The sequence below is a fragment of the Centropristis striata genome, chromosome 10 (assembly GCF_030273125.1).
Source record: "Centropristis striata isolate RG_2023a ecotype Rhode Island chromosome 10, C.striata_1.0, whole genome shotgun sequence".
Classification (NCBI taxonomy): Eukaryota; Metazoa; Chordata; class Actinopteri; order Perciformes; family Serranidae; genus Centropristis; species Centropristis striata.
Window position 1 is genome coordinate 3,378,139 of NC_081526.1, and position 26,886 is coordinate 3,405,024.

The 26,886-nt window shown below is 36.0% G+C and overlaps 1 protein-coding gene across 1 annotated transcript; it reads left to right on the forward strand.

The window, feature by feature from the left end:
* heg1 (heart development protein with EGF-like domains 1) lies at positions 1–25,277 on the forward strand. Its single transcript, XM_059343045.1, has 14 exons — positions 1–766; positions 11,399–12,836; positions 13,537–14,039; positions 15,530–15,643; positions 17,127–17,249; positions 18,561–18,646; positions 18,738–18,793; positions 20,033–20,193; positions 21,243–21,377; positions 22,559–22,601; positions 22,710–22,747; positions 23,176–23,263; positions 24,035–24,212; positions 25,097–25,277. The coding sequence occupies exons 1-14, from the start codon at positions 436–438 to the stop codon at positions 25,238–25,240; spliced, it is 3,438 nt and encodes a 1,145-aa protein (XP_059199028.1). The 5' UTR covers positions 1–435; the 3' UTR covers positions 25,241–25,277.
* The last annotated feature ends 1,609 nt before the right edge of the window (positions 25,278–26,886 follow it).

The window sequence follows — 26,886 nt, forward strand, 5'->3', positions numbered from 1 at the left end:
ACCTGAAGGCAACACATGCAGCCGCTGGGTTGAACAACAGGGCAGAGTAAAAACCACCACAGTGCAGTGCTCTGCGTGTGTGTGTGTGTGTGTGTGTGTGTGTGTGTGTGTGTGTGTGTGTGTGTGTGTGTGTGTGTGTGTGTGTGTGTGTGTGTGTGTGTGTGTGTGTGTGTGTGTGTGTGTGTGTGAGGAGGAGGAGTCCGGCTCCTCGCTGCGGTGATAACAGGCTGCTGCTCGGCTCTCTTATCTTCCGTTCCCCGCCGTCCGAGCAGCGGATCTCTCCGGAGCTGCTCCAGGATCTATTTTAATATTTCATTTTTTATAAAAGTTCACTAAAAGCGGGCTCGCTCCTCCCATGAGTCCCCGGGAGACTCCCCGGCCTCAGCTCTGCTTCACGGGAAACTATCTGCGACCGTTTTGGGGTCTTTGGAAATCATGGAAACGTGGTTTTTGAATCACGTCCTCGGAGTGTCTCTGTCGGTGCTCCTGCTGGGACTACCGGGGCCCCTCGGGGCCGGGACCCCCAGCAGCAACAGCACGGATCCGGTATCGGCAGGATTTGGTTATTCAGCCGCCACTGATGAACTCAGCAACTTGGGAAACAATGCAACTTCAACTTCATCCTCCAGCGAGAGTTTATCACCATCACAGAGGAACATCCTGCTCACACACACTGCTGAAACACACACTGCTGAAACACACACACACACTGCTGGGACACACACACACACTGCTGGGACACACACTGCTGCTGCTGCAAACCCCGGTAAGATATTTGTCCCTGACAAGTGTAATTGTGCAGAAAAAGCTCATTCAGTTTCATAACTTTATCCATATTATTGCCTATAAGTTTCTATTTCTCTTCAAAATAAAAGCTCTGTACATGCATTTCATTCCCAGCGCAGTAAAATAAGCTTTAGCTGCAGAATACAATAGAAATACAACAGCAGAGTTCATTTATATTTGATATTTATGATATATTTATGATGCTCTGATCTATGATATGGTGAAACTGGAGAAATATATATATATATATATATATATATATATATATATATATATATATATATATATATATATATATATATATATATATATTTAAATAATTACCAATGGATACAGTGTAATGAAACAAGTGTATTGCACGTTTTTGTTGTTTGCTTCAGTATAGAGCCTACGGCTGGGCAATATGGTCCAAAAGTCATATCCTGATATATTTAGGCTGAATATCGATATATATCCTGATATTTTTTATTGCAAAGTGAGAGAAATGTTCAGTCAAAGTCAAATATGACATGTCACAAGTAGTTTTTTTGAAACAGTTTAATTGAACATAAATACTGTATAACAACAGGGGTACCTTTTTTAATTTTTAAATCAAAACTCCATAAAGTGTTATAAATAAAAAAATATCTTAAACAAAAATAGCCTATGAAATAAAATAGGCCAATCTCTTGGAGAGTTTCTATTTCTCTTCAAAATAAAAGCTCTGTACATGCATTTCATTTCCAGCGCAGTAAAATAAGCTTTAGCTGCAGAATGCAATAGAAATACAACAGCAGAGTTAATTTAGGATAAAAACTGGAGATATATCAATGTTTTAAAAAAAAAAAAGAACAATAATCTCTTAATTACAACTTTATATATCCAAAGGTGACGATTTTAAAGATATGAGAGAATCATTTTAGTATCAAAGACTGAGAAAAAACAGACTATATTTACACTTGAGGAGCTGTGAGCAACCAATCGATTAATGCAAATGAATTCTTTTCACTTATCAATTCCTGACTAATTGTTTAATTTTGATATAAAGGAACGCTGATATAAAGGAGAATAAACCCACCACGAGACAGTTTACTCTGATTTTTGGAATATAAATATAAATCCTACCAACGATTTAAACTGACAAAAGACTGAGAATTATAGTTTACATCTATAAATCTGATTTATCAGTTTATCAAGTCAAACCAGCTCACTTATCTAGAAATAAGCATGTTGAACACTTAAAATAAGAAATTAACTCTTAAAACAAGATAAATTATCTAACACTTCTAAATCTAAAGTTTTTTTTATCTTGGTAAGAACCAAATAATCATCAGGTCACTCTGCTCGGGCCAGTTCATCACTGCTGGCAGCTTTCATTGATCTCTTTTGTACATTTTTTGTCTTTTTTGGTCATTTTGTGACCAAAAGAAGATCTAAAAAGACACAAAATGACCAAAAAAAGACACAAAAAAGGCACCAAAAAAGACACAAAATGACATAAAATGACCAAAAAAGAAACAAAAGATGTAAAATGACCAAGAAAGACATAAAAACACAAAAGACAAAAGATGTAAAATCACCCAAAAAAGACACAAAAAGACAAAAAAAAACACAGATTATCTTAAATCTTAAATAAAGATTGTTAGATCTAGAAATAAGCATGTTGAATGCTTAAAATAACAATTAACTCTTAAAACAGGAAAGTGTAGTGTCACTCTTTTCATGATCTTAATATAGAATCTGATCAGCATCCTCACTTCTTCTGAGACTTTTGCTAGTTTCCTGTTTGCAGATGAGTTGAGGTGTTGCAGTCTTAACATTTTGATCAGCAGCTCAAACCAACAGGTTGATCAGGTTTATTGATCACTGTTTCAGGAATATCTCCTCATATGTGCAGCATCAGACCACTCATGAACTCAGTCCATGTCACCCATAAAACCAGCAGATTCTGCAGATTTATCGAGCAAACAATATGAGATTCAAGAGCGTTTATTATTTGATAAAGTGTCTTTTTCAGAGAGCCAACAGAGATTTAGTTCATTATATATTTTATCCCTCAGATTGAGGGTTTTTGTCGAGCGCTGCAGGATACTTCTGAATCCAAACCACAGCCAGCAGGCACAAAGAGAGATTTAAGTGCTGAATGATGATTTATTAAATTATTGTAGGATATCAGGATGCATAATGCAACATGATCCCAGAAGAGGAACCATAAAACAGCCCTAATGGAGTCCAGAGAACACTGAGACAGTTAATGTGTTTAAGATTTACAGTTTTGCTGTTCAAATCCCTTTTTATAACCATAATGTAGTTCAGATCGTATTACTATTCACATAATATTAGTATTATTACTGTTCTACTGCTAATGCTACAGTTTGCCAATGGTCACAATATCATATACTATAGGGCTGGGCGATATGGCCCTAAAAGAATATCACGATATTTCAGGCTATTTTTGCGATAACGATATTCTTCACGATATTACGAAATACTTAAAAATATATAGAAAATATGGTTGTTTTAGTGTGTATAAATAAATCAAAATCTAAAATGTAGTGTAAATTGCAAATCTCAACCGTTGCCAAATGCAAAAAAAAAATACTCTTGACTCTTGAGTATGAGCAAATAATAAAAATAACCATTTAGGGGTTTCGGGGGCATATTTTAATGACATTTTGTAAAGGAGAATAAAGGTTCATGTATGTTTTATTTAAGGCATCTTATTTTGACAGTCTTCTTGTAAGTTCTGTGGTGGATTCTGTTAACACACTGTGCTCTTATTTTGAAAGCAACATGTGTTTAGCGACAGAGAGTAAGTAGCTTTTTGTGATTAAAACAACTTTAATTGTTAGCTAATGTTAGCTCGTGGCTAACGAATCAGTGTATATGTCCGATATGTGCCGTTATTACATTATTATTTTTACACAATATATAATGCAAAAAATGTTGCAATTGATTGAACAGTACTGACGTTTATTCAGCTATTTATTTTATTCCTATGTATTCTTTATTTTCCCAGTTATCATTTATTGAATTTGCTGACAATGTAATATGTTTTATGTTTAGAAAGTAGCTCTCTGTGCTGAAAAATCTGCACAGTCCACAAAAAAACAACTATATCGGCCGCCATATTGGTTATTGATGAATTTTCCCGCTCTAAAATCAGTATCGACATCTGTCTCAAAAACTTTACAAATTATACTATTTATAAACCCATATACAAGAGTCAAATAAAACTGACTAGGGTTGTATATCAGCCAGAATCTGGCGATATGATACGTTATCATGATACAGCAGTTACAATTGAGCGATACTGTAACACACCACCATATGCATAACATCTGGGTCATAAAAGTTAACTTTTTTATGCAATCAGAACAGTTTGAATTCATCACATTAGTGTAACATCCAACATCATAGCACTACTTTTTGTGCAGTCCGTCTAACGTGTTTTTGAGAATTAATAAAAGCACAATACTGCGTTTCTTAAGTGTATCAATAACTTCTTACAGCCGTAAAATTCACTGTTGTTGCTTCTTACAAGTTTAAAAGCAATTTCATCGATAACATAAGCTAGGATTGGTATAGATTAGTATAGAGCTTAGGGCTGGGCGATATGGACCAAAAGTCATATCCTGATATATTTAGACTGAGTATCGATATACAATATATACTGTATCCTGATATTTTTATCACAAAGTGAGAGCAAATGTTCAGTCAGAGTCAAATATGTCATGTCACAAGTAGTTTTAATGAAACATTTTATTTAAGTGAACATAAATACTGTATAAAAAATGGAGTACCTTTTTTTTAGAATCAAAGCTCCATAAAGTGCACATTTAAAAAAAAAATATCTTAGAAAAATAGACCATGAAATAAAATAGGCCAATCTTTTTCTGAAATAATTATATTTATATGAGAAAAGAATAATGAACATTACAAAATAACTAAATAAGACAAACCCTAGTATATATAAAGAAAGAAAGAAAGAAAGAAAGAAAGAAAGAAAGAAAGAAAGAAAAAATAACTATATAGATATATACGATATGGTCTAATTCCATATCACATTTAAAAATATATTGATATATTCTTTATATCGATATATCACCCAGCCCTAATAGAGCTGTAATTAACAATTAATATTAATAATTAAATATTTGTATGCATGCTTTTCTTTATTGATTCTTTTATAGTTTGCTCTAAAAAGTGTCAGAAATAGTGAAGAATGACCATCATCCCATGCACAAGTTACTGAAGCCCAAATTGGCATCATAAAATTACTTTAGATTAAATTCCATTCAGCTTTATTTATTGCACAAAGTAAAGGTACTTATACAACAATGGAGTTGTAATTTATAGTTTATATAGTTTTTAACTATATCGATTTGATCTGATTCCATATCACATTTAAAAATAAAACAAAATATTTTTTATATCCATATATCGCCCAGCCCTACTGTAAGCTGAACATTATAAAATGTGGTTTTGCATGAACCGCAGACTGGGAGCTGCCCAGTACAGTTCACGGAAAACAATGTGAGGGTCAAATTCTTTGTTCCAAAGGCAAAAAAAAAAAAGTATGTGCTGATAAAGAATGATTATGTGGAAATGAATCGTTTTCCTCACCCTGATTTCCTCCAGATTCTGTCTGAGCCAAGTCTCCAGGTCACAAACACACAGAAATATTAGTTCACTGAATATAAAATATAAAGTCCACAGGAACACATGAACTATTGGATCTGTTGGCAATAAATTGTCAATCAACATATTGTCAACACCAGCAGCCGTCCTCATTAATATGCTAACCAGACAAATGAAAGCCAATGATTTACAAGTGTTAGATCAGGGGTCTCAAACTCGCGGCCCGCGGGCCAATTGTGGCCCTCGTGACGATATTTTGTGGCCCCCACCTTGATATGAAAGTTTAATGTGAGTTTTATTTGAATGGCACTTTACTGTGTTGGTTTTTTTTGTTGTAATTTTGTCTCTTTTTTAAAAATAATTTTGTGTCTTTTTTGGTAATTCTGTGTCTTTTTTTGGTCATTTTGTTTCTTCTTTAAGTAAATTAGTTTTTTTTTCTGTCATTTTGTGTCTTTTTTCTGTCATTTTGTGTCTTTTTTGAGCCATTTTGTGTCTTTTTTAAATAATTTTGTCTTTTTTGGTCACTTTGTGTCTTTTTTAAGTAATTTTGTGTCTTTTTTTTGGTCGTTTTGTGTCTTTTTAAAATAATTTAGGTCTTTTTCTGTCATTTTGTGTCTTTTTTGTGTCATTTTGATACTGCCTCCAGCGGCCCCCAGGTAATTTGAGTTTGAGACCCCTGTGTTAGATACTTTATCTTGTTTTAAGAGTTAATTTCTTATTTTAAGCGTTCAACTTTACACTATACGCTTATTTCTTTATGTAATAATCTGAATTTAACTTTTTTGCAGTGTGTAAAAATCTGCATTTCATTTCCAGTGCAGTAAAATAAGCTTTAGCTGCAGATTACAATAGAAATACAACAGCAGAGTTAATTTATGATAAAAACTGGAGATATATCAATGTTTTTTTTATGATTAACAATAATCTCTCTAACTTTCTGGTGCTCTTCTGCGACAAATTGCATGCCAACATTAATTTAAATGCTATGCATGCTGGATACAGTGTAATGAAAGTGTATTGCACGTTTTTGGTTAAATAATATTAATAAATTAAACAGTCATCTGGTGACAACCACACAGGAATATTTGTTCACTGAATATAGAATAAAAAGTCCACAGGAACACATGAACTATTTGTATTTTACAGATAAAAAAAACTTTAGATTTAGAAGTATTAGATAATTTATCTTGTTTTAAGAGTTATTTTTTTTTATTTTAAGCATTCAACTTTCCACTATAAGCTTATACAAAAGACTGATAATTATAGTTTACATCTATAAATCTGATTCATCAGTTTATCAAGTCAAACCAATTCACTTACACTGCAAAAAGGTGTTTAGTCTAAAAACCAGATAAAAACAGTAAATCTGAGGGAAATGATCTTGCTGCATGGACAGAAAATTTACCTTGACAAGATTTATTAAATTAAGATGATTAAATCTAGAAATAAGCATGTTGAACGCTTAAAATAAGAAAATTAACTCTTAAAACAAGATGAATTCTGGAACACTTCTAAATCAAATTTTTTTTAATATCTTGGTAAGAAACTAATAATTGTCAGGTCACTCTGCTCGGGCCAGTTCATCTTTAATTTTATGTCTTTTGTAAATTTTTTGTCTTCTTTTGGTCATTTTGTGACACAAAAAAGACACAAAAAGACACAAAAAAAGACACAAAAAAGACACAAAAAGACACAAAAAAGACACAAAAATACCAAAAAAGACACAAAAATACCAAAAAAGACAAAAAAAAAATACCAAAAAAGACACAAAAAGATGTAAAATTACCAAAAATGACCGATCGAAACAACATTAAAACAAGATAAATTATGGAACACTTCTAAATCTGAAGTTTTTTATCTTGGTGAGAAACAAATAATTGTCAGGTCACTCTGCTCGGGCCAGTTCATCTTTAATTTTATGTCTTTTGTAAATTTTTTGTCTTATTTTGGTCATTTTGTGACACAAAAAAAGACACAAAAAAAGACACAAAAAGACACAAAAAATACACAAAAATACCAAAAAAGACACAAAAAATACACAAAAATACCAAAAAAGACACAAAAAAAGACCAAAAAAACACAAAAAAATACCAAAAAAGACACAAAAAAAAATACCAAAAAAGACACAAAAAGATGTAAAATTACCAAAAATGACCGATCGAAACAACATTAAAACAAGATGAATTATGGAACACTTCTAAATCTAAGGTTTTTTATCTTGGTAAGAAACAAATAATTTGCAGTGTAGTGTCATTCTTTTCACGATCTTAATATCGAATCTGATCAGCATCCTCACTTCTTCTGAGACTTTTGCTAGTTTCCTGTTTGCAGATGAATAAAAATGACAAATAAAAGCCAGAGCAGAGCTTCTGTTGTATAACAGATGTGGTAGACGACATTGACAGCCGTGTTAACAGTGGAGAGATAAACAGCGGAGAATCTGGGAGTGTTCCTCTCACGCTGCCAACACCACGTTCCAGTCTGACTTCTGGATCCAGAGAGAGAAAATGAAATAATGAGAGAGACACATGAGAGGAAGTGAGACACAGAGAGAGAGAGAGAAACAGAGTCCAGTGGCCCAGTTCTCCTCTCAGACTCCCAGTGGACGAGCTGTTCACCAGTTGAACTCTCCCCTCCGCTGGTGTTGGAGGGTGGCCGCCTGCTGGCTGTCAGGATGCTGCCGCCACCGACGCTCATCCTCTACCAGAGCTGTTGATCCAGTTCTGGGCTGCTGGAGACGGGCCAGATATCAGCTGTCAGACAGCTCAGTGTCAGTGATAGGCAGAGAAATACCACACACACACTCAGTATGTTTAGATGACACTTGAACAAAACAAATTATTGCCTTAATCTGACTATAACTGGACAACTGAAGAGCATGTAAACGTGTTAGTCCGACTGATGTCGGAGTTCTCCAACTCAAATTTGGACACCCAGATAATGGTGCACATTAGCCGGTCGCACATTAGCCGGTTGCACATTAGCCGGTCGCATATTAACTGGTCGCATTAGCCAGTCGCACATTAGCCGGTTGCATTAGCCAGTTGCACATTAGCCGGTTGCATTAGCCGGTTGCACATTAGCCGGTCGCATTAGCCGGTTGCACATTAACCGGTCACACATTAGCCAGTTGCATTAGCCAGTCGCATTAGACGGTCACATTAGCCGGTTGCATTAGACGGTCACATTAGCTGGTCGCATTAGCCGGTCACATTAGTCGGTCACATTAGCCGGTTGGACATTAGCCAGTCACATTAGCCGGTTGCACATTAGCCGGTCGCATATTAACTGGTCGCATTAGCCAGTCGCACATTAGCCGGTTGCATTAGCCAGTTGCACATTAGCCGGTTGCATTAGCCGGTTGCACATTAGCCGGTCGCATTAGCCGGTTGCACATTAACCGGTCACACATTAGCCAGTTGCATTAGCCAGTCGCATTAGACGGTCACATTAGCCGGTTGCATTAGACGGTCACATTAGCTGGTCGCATTAGCCGGTCACATTAGTCGGTCACATTAGCCGGTTGGACATTAGCCAGTCACATTAGACGGTCGCACATTAGCCGGTTGCACATTAGACGGTCGCACATTAGCCGGTTGCACATTAGACGGTCGCACATTAGCCGGTTGCACATTAGCCGGTCGCATTAGCTGGTCCCATTATCCGGTCGCATTAGCCAGTCGCACATTAGCCGGTCGCATCAGCCGGTTGCACATTGGAGTATAAGTTACTGACCGTCTAGCTAGCTTGATAATAGAGGTGGGGAAAATCGATACAGCATATTATCACGATATTTTGCTTATTAATATTGTATCGATTCATGGCCGCCAAGTATCGATATTAAGCGTTCCGGCGCCGTCAGTATTTTCACTGTTTTTGTCTTTTTCCGGAGGCTGTAGTGGGCTCACCTTTAGGAATATACTGGAGATACTGGTATCGTATGAAATAGAAGATCTAAGGAATCTGTCGGCATCCTGCGTCAGGATATCATGTCGGGAAGTTGTCCAAATAACGCTAAATTGCAAAGTTAGACAATATTGTTAAGGACAGTTTGATAAAATGCTGCAGTTGTTGTCGTCCAACATGTTTGATATCAGTTCAGTTCAGTTTGACTGAATACTTTGTTGGTCAGTCTGTGGCTTTGACTCTCATTGTGGAGAAATAAACTGAATAGACTGAGAACTTTCTCTTATTTGACAAAACAATTCTTGACTGAATATAATTTTGTGGACATAAAATGCAGTTAAACCGCAATATATTGTATTACTATACTCACCATATCGCAAAATGCTTAAAATCACAATAAAATCGTATCGTAATTCAAGTATCAGGATAAAATCTAAAAAAAACCTCTGCTGATTCCCACCTCTACTTGCTAAGGTTTCTAGTTATAATCGTTTGGCAGCGTGAGGGTAAAGAACACTGATCCAGCTGTTTTCTCTTAGTTTGCTCACGTTTTAACCAACAAATGACACTTTTGAGCTTTCCAACCATTATATCTGTTTCCAACTGAGCCACAGTTCAACTTAGCTTCGACTAAAATATGCAACTGTATGTTAACAACATACGTCTAGTGAAAAAGTAATAATATGTCAGTGTGTTTACAGCCTACTCCTTTATGTTTGCTGCTACAGTTTTATTTAGATTTGACAGTGGTCATTATAAAAAGTTTTTAAAACATTTTGTGGGCATCCTGGAGCCCTATTTGTCACCATACACCGAATATTTACAATATATCTATGTTGATTCCAGCTTTTTGCTTGTCTTCCCCACTCTATACAGAGTTACTATCAGAGGAAAACTGTTAAAACTTCATTTTCAAAACAATAATCAATTTTTTTCTATAGCCACATTCTTTTCTGACACTTCACTTCTGGTAATGTTTGGGTGGTTTTTATGACTTAACAACAAATTAGAGGCAGGCTATTAAAACAACAACAACACAACTCTGCATAGACAGTGAACATGAACATGAAAACAGATCCAGTGACAGTTTTCTGCCTGCTGCTCACTCAGCTTTAGGAAGGAAACGGTCTGTTCCCAGTGGAGACACTCACCGCCATATTTAGGACCTCCAGCCTTTGTTAGAGCAGACAAGCCGGCTGCCAATTGTTCTCCACCCAAAATCATTGCCTCTGCAGCAAGCAGCTACACCATCTCCCCCTCCCTGCAGCCTGCAGAGGCCAGACAGCCTACAGAGCGCCCTCTGGTGGCCACAGATGGAAGTTAGCTGCAATATCAACAGTTTATTTTTTGGTTTGGTTTATTTATTTGCACAGTTATAATAACATAAAATGACAAAGATAACAAATAATGCAAAGTGCAGGGAGACGCAGATGGGATAGTAGAAAAACATATGTATAACATCAAGTTATAATGACAATAACAAAAATAACAATATAAAAACAAAATATGAACATGATATACTTATCATGATATACATGATAAGTATATCATGTTCATATTTATCATGTGTGAATTAGAGTTTTAAAACAGAAGTTAAATGGGCTTTCAGACATCTTTTGAAACATTTTATGGAGATAGAGTTCTTTGCCAGATGGGTAATTTTAAGCACAGTAATAATAATAATAATAATAATAATAATACATTTTATTTGTAAAGCACTTTCATTGTTAAAAGCAATCCCAAGGTGCTAATGGCCAGATCACCATTTGTTTAAGCAATAATACTGTAAGAAAGCTTTATATTGGAGACCACACTCAAGTAATAAAACCTAATGGATTAACACTGGGCTGAATTGTATGTATATACACCAAATTAAAATAAATTGAATGCTCTATGTTGTAAGGTTAATCATCCAGGTCTATCTAAAGACACCATTGGATAATTACAATTTTATGTCTGCAAACACAAATGTATATGTGTTTGTTTACCTTTTGCTATGTATAAACAATGTATATGCCGTAAGCCTTGTTTGAAGTGATTATTCAGACTAACTTGATCTTATGTTTTCTTTTTGTTATTTCCACAGACACTGATCAGACACAAACCATCACAGAAACAAGCAGCAGATCACTGGAGGCCACAAAACTGTCTACTGAGCCACTCACCTCCACCCTTGTTGTAGCTACCACTGAGGCCAGCAGCACCAGCAGCACCAGTGGCAGCAGGAGTACCAGTAGAGGCAGCACCAGCAGCAGCACCAGCAGCAGCACTACCACCAGCAGTGGCACCAGTAGAAGCAGTGGCACCAGTAGAAGCAGTGGCACCAGTGGAAGCAGCAAAATTAGCAGCAGCTCAGGCAGCAGCAGCACTAGTAGCAGCAACCACAACAGCAGCAGCGGCACCAGTTACATCAGCAGCAGCAGCACTAGTAGCAGCACTGGTGGCACCAGTGGAACCAGTGGAACCAGTGGCACCAGTAGCAGCAGCAGTAGTAGTAGCAGCAGCAGCACTGGCAGCAGGAGCAGCACTAGCACTAGTAGCAGCAGCAGCACCAAAGACATGAGCAGCAGCAGCACTAGTAGCAGCACTGGCAGCACCAGTGGAACCAGTGGAACCAGTGGCAGCAGCAGCAGGAGCGGCCCCACCGACTGGGGCTGGAAGGACTTTACCAACACAGACCAGGTGCCGGGCGCCTCCCCTGCCGTCTCCTGGGAGTCCAGCTCCTGGATGTTGCCAGACGAGAGCAGACTCCCCCAGGACAGCCCCGACACCACCCTCCGACTGGGAGACGCCTCCGCCTCCACGTCCAATACAGCCGTCCACACCGACACCACCTACACCTCCACGGCCATCAGCCGGGCCGGGGAGAGGACGCTGCTGTCTGTCACCTCCTCCTCCAGCAACAGCACCTCCTCTTCAGCCTTCACAGAGGACTCCAACTCCCACCAGCCCCCCTCCACCTGGGGGACTTCTGCAGAGACGGAGGACTACACCCACAGTGCCCCGTCCACCCGGACTGACAGCCGGGACACTACAGACCAGCACATGACCCAATCCTTCAAGGGGACGTCTCCAGAGACTGGAGGAACACAAACTGGTCAGCCTAACTCCACCCATCACCAGTACACCTCCACATCAGAGGAGACCTCCGACTCCACACCACCCCTCAGAGTGACGGAGCCCAGCACCGACCAATCACAAGTGTCCATGTCCTCCACACCGTCTGTCACTTCGCCCTCAGATCGGCCTGAAAACGTCTCGGGGACGGATCAGGGGTCGGGGTCTAGTGTCGAGACCTCCACCGAGTCCTCCACCACTGAAGCCCACAGCTCCAGCACTCAGAACCAGCAGGGCACTGAGAGGGTCTCACCCCAGACCAGGGAGGGCGGCGTGGACCGGGGTCTGACCACGGCGCCCCCTACAGTCAGCAGCAGCACCACCGAGGTGGACGACTCTCTGACGGACACTCCGGTGCTGCTGACTGAAGCCGTCCTCACCACCACCCTGGTTACTGTCACAGAAAGGTACGCTTTATTATTATTATTATTGAATAAATAATGAGATGATGTTTTTATTATTATTATTGGATAAATAACAAAATAATGGCTCAAGGAATGGTATTTACACATACACGGCAGCACAATTGGTTAGTTCTGAATTTTCAGTTATTTTAAAAAATGTATTATTATTATTATTATTATTATTATTATTATTATTATTATTATTATTATTAATAATTCTAATTATTTATTTATTTTTTATTTTTTATTTATTTTATTTTTTATCATTATTTTATATTAGTTATCCTTGATCATCAGAGTGCGTTTGCTCTTTTTTTATCATTATTATTTCTTGATTTATTTTATTTATTTTATTTATTTTAGTTGTCCTCGATTGTCAGAGTGTGTTTGCTCTTTTTTTAATCATTATTATTTCTTGATTTTTAATTTTATTCATTTTATTTATTTTAGTTGTCCCTGATTGTCAGTGTATTTGCTCTTTTTTATTTATTTTTTTATTTTATTTTTGCAATATAAATATATATAATAAATATAATAATACTTGTGACATGTCATATTTCACTTTGAATGAACATTTGCTCTCACTTTGCAATAAAAATATCAGGATATATATCGCATGTTGATATTCAGCCTAAATATATGGGGATATGACTTTTGGTCCATATTAGCTCTAGTTTTGACAGATTTATTTTCTATGTTACAGACAACAGATAACAGAGGAAGACACGTTTAAAGCCTCCACCTCCTCCTCCACCACCTCCCCTCCTCCGCTCCCCTCCACCTCCTCCTCCAGCTTCAGCAGCACCACCATCATCTCTCCTCCAGGGTCTCCTACGGAGCCCACCACCACCACCACCCCGTACACCACCCCCTCCACCACGGCCTCCACCCCCAACCTGCTGACGTCTGCAGCCCCCCCGACCCCCCGGGTGTCCCCCAGCCAGACCCAGGGGCCCTCCACTGGGCTGGTGGAGCCCACAGAGCCCACCACCCTGCAGGTAGAGACCACCACCACCAGCACCACCAGCTCTCCGGCTAAAACCACGACTCAGAGCCAGCACACCACCTCCTCCTCCACCTCCACCTCCACCCACAGCACCCCGACCAGGACCACCGAGGCTCTGCAGACCACCAGGAGACAGACGGAAAGAGGGACCACAACGTTAGTGGGGACCACGTCACCCACCAAGGCACCGCGGCCTCCAAGTCAGTAGTTTATACTCTCCCTTCATTTTTAGTGACAACTTTAACCCTTAATAGGACACTATTTTTTTATTTGAGTTTTTTATTGAATTTGAAATAGTTGCAAATTCCAAATTTCAACCCTAGAGAATATTGGAGGATATTACATACAGCCAGAATGTGTAAAAAAACATACAAAAATAATATTTTGAGGAAAAAGTTTACGAGATTAAAGTGGCAAATCTACGAGAAAAAAATGTGCAGATTTATGAGATTTAAAGTGGTGAATCTGGGAGAAAAAAATTGCTTTTTTCCCACTTTATTCACGTAAATCTGCGACTTTTTTCGTGCAGATTTGCCACTTTAAATCTCTTAAATCTACGACTTTTTTTCTTGTAGATTTGCCACTTTGACCTAGTAAATTTGCAACTTTTTTCTCAAAATATTACCTGAAGTTACCAAATATAGTTCTTTGCCTGATAAAGGTTTAAAAAAAGAACACTGCAAAAAAGGTGTTTAGTCTAAAAAACAGATAAAAACACGAAATCTGAGGGAAATTAAATTAAGATTATTAAATATAGAAATAAGCATGTTGTACGCTTAAAATAAGAAAAGGCATAACAGACACAAAATGACAAAAAAAAGACACAAATTGAGCCAAAAAAATACATAAAATGACCAGAAAAGACGGAAAGTGACCAAAAATAAGAGACAGATTGACCACAAAAAGATGCAATATTACCACAAAAGACACAAAATGACCAAAAAAGACACAAAATTCCAAAAAAAGACACAAAATGACAAAAAAAGAGACAAATTGACCCAAAATAAGACATAAAATGACCAGAAAAGATGGAAAGTGACCAAAAAAAGACGCAATATTACCACAAAAGACACAAAATGATCAAAAAAGACACAAAATTACCAAAAAAAAAGACACAAAATTACCACAAAAGACACAAAATTACAAAAAAAGACACAACTTGACAAAAAAAAACACACAAACTCTAAAAACAAGATAAATGATCTAACACTTCTAGAACCAAATAATCATCAGGTCACTCTGCTCGGGCCAGTTCATCACTGCTGGCAGCTTTAATTTATCTGGTTTTAAGAGTTAATTTCTTATTTTAAGTGTTCAACATGCTTATTTCGATCGAAATTAAATTAGATTTAATTTAGATCCACCACTGAATTCAAGTTGGTTTATTCAGACTACCACAGATCAGTTCCCTCTGGTCTGAAGAAGATGACATCATCTAATAATCTATCTAATGTGCAACTTAAAATAAATAACTTTAATGCTGATTATAATAGGGATATTAGTCCCACTCCGACCATTGGAGCAGCACTGAGATGATGTAAAAGATGTCTGTGTAACAGAAAAATAGAAAAATACAAAAGTTAGGACAATGTGCATTAGGGACAATCCACATGATGAGATTAGTGAGATATAGAGATGTGTAAAATAATTACCCTGTAATGATAAAAAGCCTTTTCTCCTCTCTGAACAGGAAACCCTTGTGTGTCTAACCCTTGTATGAACGGAGGGATGTGTGTGAACTATAAAGGGCATCAATTCACCTGTCACTGTCAGCAGGCCTGGACAGGACCCACCTGCAGCCAGGGTGAGCCTCTCCTCCTCTTCATCCTCCTCTTCCTCACTGGTTTTTTATTTTTTTATTTAATCTTTATTGAGGCCAACAGGTTTCATATAACGTAGGATATTTTCCCTTCTTAAAAACAAAACAAAACATAATTTCTCTTAGATTTACAGGTTCCTGATACAAAGGAAAAGCAAAGGAAAGGAAAAGAAAACTAAATCATAGAAAAGAGAACCATCAGGATTTTCATTCTGTATCCATAGTTATATATTAACATCAGTTTTCTTCCCAGGCCCAATTTTTTAACATTTTTATGTATTAACATTATGAACAGTTCAAACATAAGAGGGAGTTTTACTTTAATTCTCTGAAATAAAATAAAGAAAGAAAAACGGACATGCATATACATAGACAATTACAACAAAACAAAAAAAAAAGACTCAAACAAAATCTGATTTTAGGCCTATATGATCAACATACCCAGTCCATTTAGACCATATTCTAGAAAATTTGTCAGCCTGGATTTTGATGGACCACATCTAGCCAGGGTCTTGTTTTAACCACCTTCTTGAGACTGCTTTTTTGCTTGCCACCAGAAGTATAAGTAACAACTTTTTACTCTTCCTCACTGTTTAACTATCATGCAAGTTAATCAAACTTTTAAATGCCTAAATCTCAAACAAAATCTCCAGAAAAGTATGAAATTCAAGTCGGGAATTGTCTTTTCTGAGGGTTAAGATTCAGGTATCATTGAAGTTTTTTTATAGAAATTATATTATAATACCTTCGGTGGTTTGAGTATATTTTAATGCTTTTTTTGCTGTAAGTTCCTGGACTGTGGAGTCCCCCAGGGAAGCTTTCTAGGACCTCTTTTATTTTCAATTTTTACTAATGGTATGCCGTATGTACATGGTAATGCTAGGGTGACTATGTTTGTGGATGATTCTACTCTTTATTAAAAGTAAAGTTTTATATATTATTAGATTGTTATTATTGATGGATTTACGCAAAGTAGGGCAAATTTTTACTACTTATTGTACTGCTGTTTCATTTATAAAATGTATCATGTTTTCAACCCTAAAACAGGCAGGAGTGGAAAATAAGTTGAAAAAAAATAATTTAATGTTGGCACTCATGTCTTTAGGCCCTCAGAAAAATATTTCCACATTCAAAATATATGTATCTTTTCAGTATTTTGGATTTTATGAGTTATATCTCCCAGGATATGTTGTCCTATTAAGGTATAAACAGAGCCCAAATGATGAACATATTAATGTTTATTATGCTGCATCCAACAGTCTTCTAGTGTGTGGCTGGGCTCTTTTTCTTTTCTTATTTTTTAATTTTTATATATTTTTATAATGACTTGAGTTTGTAATGCCTGTGTTACTCTATTAAAAATGATTGTCTGGACCCCAGGAAGACTAGCTGTCGTCTTGGCGTCAGCTAATGGGGATCATTTTAAATAAACAAATAAACAAATAGCTGCGTGTGGTTGTGGTTCCAGATGTGGATGAGTGTGAGAGAGACCCCTGCCCCTCCGGCTCCAGATGTGTCAACACACGAGGATCCTTCAGCTGTGAATGTCCGCTGGGCTTCGACCTGGAGGACGGACGCACCTGCACCAGAGGTACAATAATCATAATGATAATAATAATAATAATAATAATAATAAGAGGGTTTTCAGTCACAGATGATGGAAATATGCAAACATGAAGTATGTTGAAGTCAGGTACATCTAAAAAAATTAGAATATCGTTAAAAAGTTCAATATTTTTTGTCAATCATCAGAAAGTGAAACTCATACATTATATAGATTCATTATGCATAGAGTTAAATATTTCAAGCCTGTTTTTTCTTGTCATTTTGATGATTCTGGCTTAGAGATAATGAAAACACTAAACTCAGTGTCTCAGTATAAAATGAGAATATTGATCAGAAGTTGAATATGTGATTCCTAGTTTAGAATTAGAATAATTAGAATATTGTGAAGAAGTTAAATTTTGGAGTCCACAGTTGGTATTTTGTGTGTCTTTTGGTAAATGTATGTCTCTTTTTGGTCATTTTTGCATCTATTTTTGGTCATTTTATGAATTTTCTTTGTTATATTGTGTCTCTTTTGGTAATTTTATGTCGTTTTTTGGACATTTTTGTGTCTTTTGCAGTCATTTTTACATCTATTTTTTCATCACTTTGTGTCTTTTTTTACACAGTTACAACTAAAAAAATGTGAAAATCATGAAAAAGTTCAATATTCTTTTGTCAATAATTTAAGAAAGTGAAAGAGTTTTCATTCTCTCTAAGCCAGAATCACCAAAATTACAAGAAAAACAGGCTTGAAATATTTCACTCTATGTGTAATGAATCTATATAATGTATGAGTTTCACTTTCTGAAATAATAGACAAAAAATATTGAACTTTTTTATGATATTCAAATCTTTCATAAAAAATTACCAAAAAGACACAAAAATGACCCAAAAAAGACACAAAAATGACCCAAAAAAGACACAAAAATGACCAAAAAAAGACATAAAATTATCAAAAAAGATATATAAAATTACCAAAAGTGACACAAAATACCCAAGAAATACATAAAATTACCAAAAGGACACAAAAAAGACCCAAAATTACCAAAAACAGACACAAAAATGACGTAAAAAAGGACACAAAATGACCAAAGAGTTGGGCCTCCTTTTACATGAATTACTGCATTAATTAGACATTAATTAGATTTGTGTTTTCATTCTCTCTAAGCCAGAATCACCAAAATTACAAGAAAAACAGGCTTGCAATATTTCACTCTATGTGATGATGAATCTATATAATGTATGAGTTTTACTTTCTGAAATAATTTAAACAATAATGTTGAACTTTTTCACAGTATTCTAGTTTTTTGAGACGTTCCTGTACATGGATCCACTGACTGTGTTTCCTCCACAGCGAAGACTTTTCTGGGGACGTTCAGCGTGAACAGACTGCCTCATGGAGCCACCATGCACGAGATCCAGAGAGAGATCCTCCAGCTGGTGAGGAACACACCACTGACTCTGTTTGGTTCTGACTCCAGCTCCTTGTTTTATATATCTGCTACTCTCTTCTTCGTGTGTTTCCCTTCAGCTCAACGCTTCGCTGTCAGTCCTCCGAGGTTACAGCCGATCTACACTCAGTAAGAAGTACGTAACTATTTTATTTCTGCTATTTACTGTTTTATTTCATTTTAATACATTTTTATAAATCAAAAAAGTGGAAAAAAGTGGTTAGGATTATATTTATTAGGACTTCACTTGAGTAAATGTAAATTAAAGAAGAAAAAACATGCATTTTTTTTAACTAAATGGTGCAACATGAACACTTTTTTTTTTTTAACTTAAATTTTATTTCAATTTTTGCAGCATATACAAACACATATATACAAATTTACATTTAGTCTGCTGTTTTTCATTTGTGATCTGCTTAATACAGCATTAAAGCATATAAGTCAAATATGTATAAATGACATGGTTAAACCAAAGTAACACAAACAAACAATAAGTAATTAAATAATAAACTGTGTTAATGGAAATAAATCAAATTAAATTAAGTGAAATAAAGTAAAATAAAATAAAGGTAACATGAGATTATTGCATTAGTATGGTCATGGCAGGTCTCCATCTGTTAACAAATATATCTTTTTGAAGCCTCAAGGAGTAAGTTATTTGTTCCAACATGAACACTTTTTGAGTGTAATAACAATAATAATAATAATAATAACTTTATTTATATAGCACCTTTTGAAAACAACAGTTTACAAAGTGCTCGGACAGAGAAACAGTTAATCACAAGGAGAATGATGCCATAAGGATAAAAATAATTCTTACATTAAAAGAAAAACAATAAGAGACAGAGGAGGAATAATCACAAGACATTTTTTTTCCTCTGGCAAGTGCTAGGGAATAGTGTACCCTAGTAATCCCACAGTGCTTTTAAAAAATATCCCATCTTCTTTTAATTTATTTTAAATTAAATTTTGTTTTGTTTTGTTTTGTTTTCTTTGTTACCTTTGTCAATTTTGTCAATTCTGTATTTTATTGCACTTTCTTGCACTTTTATGTGAAGCACTTAAATGCGCTATATAAATAAATCTGACTTGACTTGACGTGACTTAAGAGACACAGAAAATAGAAGGTAAAAGGAGTAAAAAAGTAGAAAGTGAAGAAGTAAAAAGGAGTGGTGAGATAGACAGCATTACATCAAAGCAAGTCTATGAAACTGGAAATGGAAAAAACAGGACTGGATAACTTTTCTGATTTCTAGCGGAGGACTTTATGTTGGTGGATCGATGATTTTGGGACTGACTAATTGTGTTTGGAGGACTAAACAGTGTGATTCAGTAAATTAAACCTTTGTTCTGACCTCTGACCTCTTCCCCACAGAGGAGATGATGGTGTTGGTATCTCAGCTGTCAACATGTTCTCCATCTACACCGACGTGACCAGTTCAGAAGTCTCCAACAGCATCCAGATGACTCTCAGTAACTGCAGCTCGTCTCTGGCTCACTGCAGGGTGGTGCTGCTCCACCACCTCACCTACCACGGTAACACCACACACTCATTATTACACTGCTTCATCAGGCTGATCATTTTAACACGTTTAATACAGTTTTTAGATGCTACCAAAAGTAGCTGTGAGTGTGTTTGCAGCCACTAGAGGGCAGAATTTATCTATAAACAGTTTCATCAACCAGAAACTTCATCATCCAGCTGCTACAGTCATGGAAAACATGATTAGAACACCTTGTTTTCTCTAATTTATTATTCATTTTAATGTCTGGTACAACTAAAGGTAACAAATATAATGATAACAATCATAAGAGTTTAATTTAAGAGCTGATATCTAGACATTTAACATGGTTTTATTGATAATGATTTTGGTTATTATCAAGAAAACCATGTTAAATGTCTAGATATCAGCTCTATAATTAAACTCTTATGATTGTTATCATTATATTTGTCCAATCAAATGAACCTCTAGTTGTACCAGACATTAAAATGAACAAGAAACTGAAGAAAACAATGGTCTAATATTTTTTCCATGACTGTATATTCTATTTACAGAGAATATCAGACCAAAGTCAAAGTGCTGTACAGTTATTAAAATACAATAAAAATCATACACAAATATAGTAATAAATAAAAACAATAAAATACTTAAAACCATAAAACAATAAAATAGTAATAAAACTCAATCTAAAAATACCAATAATGTATCAGCAATAAAATGAAAAATGTAAAAGATTACCTGTAAAACATGTCTGTAAATGTTTGAAAAAAATATGAATTATTCTTCCTCTTTTTCTTCTTCTTCTTTTTCTTCTTCTTCTTTTTCTTCTTTTTCTTCTTCTTCTTCTTCTCCTTCTTCTTCTTCTTCTTCTTCTTCTTCTTCTTCTTCTTCTTCTTATCTTCTTCTTATTTTTCATTCTCTTTATTACAAAATATTTTGGATTGATGTGAAATCTTCCTACTTAGTGGTTTGAACCAGAACTGAAGGCGAATTGTTGTCCAAGTGCTGAGCAGCTTCCTGTGTTGTTGTTGTTGTTGTTGTTGTTGTTGTTGTTGTTGACTGGCTGTGTCCCCTGTGTTCCAGTGGAGAGTCTGTGTGTGGCCCAGAAGACTCAGTGTGATACGGAGCGCTCCTCCTGCAGCGACAGCAGCGGCTCAGCCAACTGTCACTGTCTGCCCGGATACTACAAACACAACCCAGAGGACCAGTCCTGCTTAGGTAGAGACCTGGGAATCTGTTTATTATCACTCAATACAACCATCACCATGTTTAAACTTATATTAACCTGATTAAAACTGATTAAACCAGACGTATTAAGAAGTAGACATTACATAGGAAATTAACCCTCTAAATCAGGGGTGTCAAACTCAAATACACAATGGGCCAAAATGTAAAACTTGAATAAAATCGCGGGCCAACATTGAACAAATAAACCTTTTAATATATACCAAACATGTTTTGCTTTAACATTAAATATGGAACCAGCAACGCTTATAAACATACAATATATAACTAAATAGTGCAGACATGCAAAATCAAATTTCAAATAAAAAACACATCAATGTCATTCATTTATTAAATAAAAAATAAATAAAAATCGTATGCCTCTTTTCTATTTGCATCCTTCTGATTTAAATATCAAAATAAACTTTTTAACTTTTTTTCAACTTTTTCAACTTTAATAAATCTAGTATTAGTGGTAAATGCGCCGTATAATACCGGCAGGTCAGCTTTTATAGTACAATAATTATATAATAATTTGGTATTGCCTCGCGGGCCAAATAAAATTACACTGTGGGCCAAATTTGGCCCGCGGGCCAGAGTTTGACACCCCTGCTCTAGAGTCCATGAAAGCACCTGCACATTAATTCTTCATGACATAAAAAAGAAGCAACATCAAGTCTTTCCATCAGCTTCCCTCTAAAGTTCTGTCTTGAAACTCCATGCCAGATTGTTTTGATGATATTCTGCCAAGTAAAACCAGAGATATTGTCAAATATATTTAGTATAAAATATAGAAGTAGATATTTTCCTCATTTTACCTGTTATATGTTATATTTGCAACCTGTGTTCATATTTGCAACATTTGAAATTCTGTGTTGTGAAACATAATTTTCAAGATCAGATTTTATGTTTCCTTTGTTTCTTTTGGGTTCAACATTTTGATCAAGTAAGTCAAAGTTAAAAATTAATTATCAGGACATATAGGTGAGAAAACCTGATGCCAACATGGCATGGTGAAGATTTTTTAACAGATTTTTTAAAGGACATAATAGTCGAAGATTTCAGAGGGTTAACCTGTAATCCCTCTCAGTTAATGACAGGACATATGAGACTTTTAAACTCTTTATGCCAAACTGTTTAATTTGACTTTTTCTGAACCAAACGTCTTGTTTCAGAATGTGGTGACGGTTACAAGCTGGAAAATGGAACCTGTGTCCCGTAAGTTCAGCTTCTTTTGTTTATTCCTTACAGTATTGATCCACTTTTAAAACTCTGAACTATTTTAGTCCACATTCTCACAGTAGATTGTGTTTTTTTGCTTTTCAGGTGCATGTTTGGATTTGGAGGATTCAACTGTGGAAACTGTAAGTGGCTGATTCATCTTTATTACAATATATTTGTTGGGCTCTGCTCTGGTGATCTTTTATATACCGTTAGTTATATTTTTCGAAGTTAAGCATTAGAGTCAGTAACTTCTTCTAAATCACTTCTTTAAACCCACTTTTATAGACTTGCTTTCTATCTCACCACTCCTCTTTACTTCTTCACTTTTTATTTTTTTACTCCTTTTCCCTTTTATTTTCTGTGTCTGTGAGAATGTCTTGTGATTGTTCCTGCTCTGTCTCTTATTGTTTTTATTTTAATGTAAGAATTGTTTTTAGCCTTATAACATCATTTTCGTTATAATGAACTGCTCTCTGTCCAAGCACTTTGTAAACTGCTGTCTTAAAAGGTGCTATATAAATAAAGTTATTATTATTATTATTAAATATGTTGTTTTTTGACATTACAGTTTACAAGCTGATAGCCGTGGTGGTGTCTCCTGCAGGAGGCGCTCTGCTCCTCATCCTCATCATCGCTCTCATCGTCACCTGCTGCAAGTAAGACGGCTGTTATAGTTAATAGTTAAAGGGACAGTTCACCCCCAAATCAAAATGTTTCATTACATTAAAATCAAGGTCAAATATGTTGATGCTTGAAAAGCTGAGTGGCCCTTGATCAGGTCCAAGTGGGACACCATGAGAATACAATCTAAAATCAGGATAAAATTATTTTATTTAAAACAAATAATACACCCTTTTTGAGCACATTATGTCAGAGAATTTGTCCTTCTGACCAAAATATTCAGTGGTCTACACTACAAAAAAGGCATTTAGTCTAAAAACCAGATCAAACAGTAAATCTGAGGGAAATGATCTTGCTGCATGGGCAGATAATTTACCTTGTCAAGATTTATTAAATTAAGATTATTAAATCTAGAAATAAGCATGTTGAACACTTAAAATAAGAAATTAACTCTTAAAACAAGATAAATGATCTAACACTTCTAAATCTAAAGTTTTTTTTATCTTGGTAAGAACCAAATAATCATCAGGTCACTCTGCTCGGGCCAGTTCATCACTGCTGGCAGCTTTAATTTATCTGGTTTTAAGATCATTTCCCTCAGATTTACTGTTTGATCTGGTTTTTAGACTGAACACCTTTTTGCAGTGTACCAGTATAATATTTGAGCTGCAGTAAGGCTGTAAATCTGTCCATCTGCTGTCCTGTTCATTTTAATCTTTTGATGTGAGTTGGACTTATATTTTATATGGTTTGATGAAGTGAATAAATGTGTTCTTTAACCTTTTTTTTAATGTCTGCTCTCCAAGGAAAGACAAGAACGACATCAACAAGATCATCTTTAAGAGTGGAGACCTGCAGATGTCTCCGTACGCTGACTTCCCTAAAAACAACCGCATCTCCACCGAGTGGGGCCGCGAGACCATCGAGATGCAGGAGAACGGCAGCACCAAGAACCTGCTGCAGATGACCGACATCTACTACTCGGTAAGCTTCTCAACCTGGGGGGCCCGGCCCCAATTGGGGTCGCGAGATGATTTCTGGGGGTCGAAAAATCATTTAGGAAGTCAGCTCTGTCTCCACTGTGTTAAAGTGTTCATGTGTTAATGTGTTTTAGTCTTTTTGGTAATTTAATGTCTTTTTTCTTGGGTAATTTTGTGTTTTTTTTGTAATTTTGTGTCTTTTTCTGGTCATTTAGTGTCTTTTTTTGGGTAATTTAGTGTCTTTTTTTGGTAATTTTGTGCCTTTTTTGGTTATTTTGTGTCTTTTTTTGGTCATTTTGTGCCTTTTTTCAGTCATTTTGTGTCTGTTTATGTAACTTTGTGTCTTTTTTTTGTAATTTAGCATCTTTTTTTGGTAATTTTGTGTCTTTTTTTGGTCATTTTATGTCTTTATTGGTCATTTTAGATCTTTTTTGGTAATTTTGTGTCTTTTTTTGATCATTTTGTGGTCAATCTGATTCTTTTTGGGTAATTTTGTGTCTTTTCTGACAAATCCCAAAGTATCAAGTTGTTACTTTCCAAGGAGTCTCTGGCTTGAAGCTGACTGTTACACACTCAGGAGGTCAGAATGGACCTTTAAACTGATAGCAAAGCACTTAGATTAAAAGTAACAATAAAATATAAAAACATATATATAAATGCAACGACAGAGAGATGTTTTAGTTGTTGTCTGCTTCATTATTTGTCCAAAATTCATCGTATCAACTGTGTGCTGTAAGGAGACGTACAGCACAGCTTTATGTCCCCCACCTCCTCATTTATCTCCTCATTTATCTCCTCATTTATCTCCTCATTTATCTCCTCATTTATCTCCCCTTGATGTATCAGTGCATCATAAACATGTTCTCTCTTTCTGCTCCTTCTCCTCAGCCGGCGTTACGTAACTCAGACCTGGAGAGGAACGGCCTGTACCCGTTCACAGGTCTACCGGGGTCTCGCCACTCCTGCATCTACCCGGCCCAGTGGAACCCCTCGTTCATCAGCGACGACTCACGGAGGAGAGACTACTTCTAACTGGCCCACACACACACACACACACACACACACACACACACACACACTGCAAGAAAGGTGTGTTTAAAACCAGATAAAAACAGTAAATCTGAGGGAAATGATCTTGCTGCATGGACAGATAATTTACCTTGACAAGATTTATTAAATTAAGATTATTAAATCTAGAAATAAGCATGTTGAACACTTAAAATAGGAAATTTAAAGTTCCTTACCAAGATTAAAAAAAACAAACTTTAGATTTAGAAGTGTTAGATAATTTATCTTGTTTTAAGAGATAATTTATTATTTTTAGTGTCATTTCTAAGTGTCTCATTTTGTGTCTTTTTAAAATAATTTTGTGTCTTTTTTGGTCATTTTATGTCCTTTTTTGGTCATTTTGTGTCTTTTTCTTATTTCTTATTTTAAGTGTCTCATTTTGTGTCTTTTTTAAATAAGTTTGTGTCTTTTTAGTAATTTTGTGTCTTTTTCTTATTCCTTATTTTAAGTGTCTCATTTTGTGTCTATTTTAAAATAATTTTGTGTCTTTTTTGGTAATTCTGTGTATTTTTTGGTCATTTTGTGGCTTTTTTTGGTCATTTTGTGTCTTTTCTAGGTCATTATTGGTGATTAAATTTTAAATAATTTCTTATTTTAAGTGTTCAACATGCTTATTTTTCTAGATTTAACAATCTTAATTCAAGAAATCTTGTCAAGGTCCCTCAGATTTACTGTTTTTATCTAGTTTTTAGACACACCTTTTTTTTACAGTGTACATACAGAAACCATCTTTTAAACTCACAATGATGGTTTTCTGTCACAGTGAGTGAACCCATAGGACCATCTGCATTCAGGGCTGCACACTAACTATGTAAATGCAGGTGTGTGTGTGAGTGTGTGTGTGTGTGTGTGCGTGCGTGTGCATATGATGAAAGTGCACATTTTTTTGCAAGTGAAATGTGTCCTGAGAGTGTTCTTGTGTGGCCGTTTCAGTGTTTTTGCATGTTTTAGCTCATTTCCTTCGACTCATGCGTTACATTGCTGCTGTGTTGTTAAAGACTCTTTAATGTTTAGTTTTAGTGCCTTCAGGCGGCTGCTGATTCTCATTTACTTCACTGTATGATGGGAAACAATATGCAGACGTTAGAAACGTGCTGATGGCTGATCCACGACAGTAAACCTTCATATCTGACAGATTTGCTTGAAAAATCTGCACCACAGTAATGGAAAATGATAAAGAAAAGCAGATATGATGCTCACTGTGTTCACTGAGAGGAATGTGAATTATTGGCCACCAGGAATGTAGGAAAATAACATTTATTTAAGTGCAGTAATGTAAATTGTATGTGATCTGTGAGCAAATAGACCAGAACATGCAAAAACACTGATATGGTCTTTAAAGTGCTGAAATCTGAATATGTGTGCCACTGCTGTGATTTGAAAATAATCAGTTTATTCTTAGTCTGAGGAAGAAGGATTGATGGAAAAGACAATAACAAACCCTGATGGATGAAAAAGTTCTGCCCAAAGAAACTGAGGAACAACTTTGAATTCTGATTCCAGCTTTTATTTATTCCCTGAATGTCCCTGAACGTAGCATAAGGACATCTCCATATACACTGACTGAAGAGGCTGGACTCCTGGGGTGTGTGTGTGTGTGTGCGTGTGCG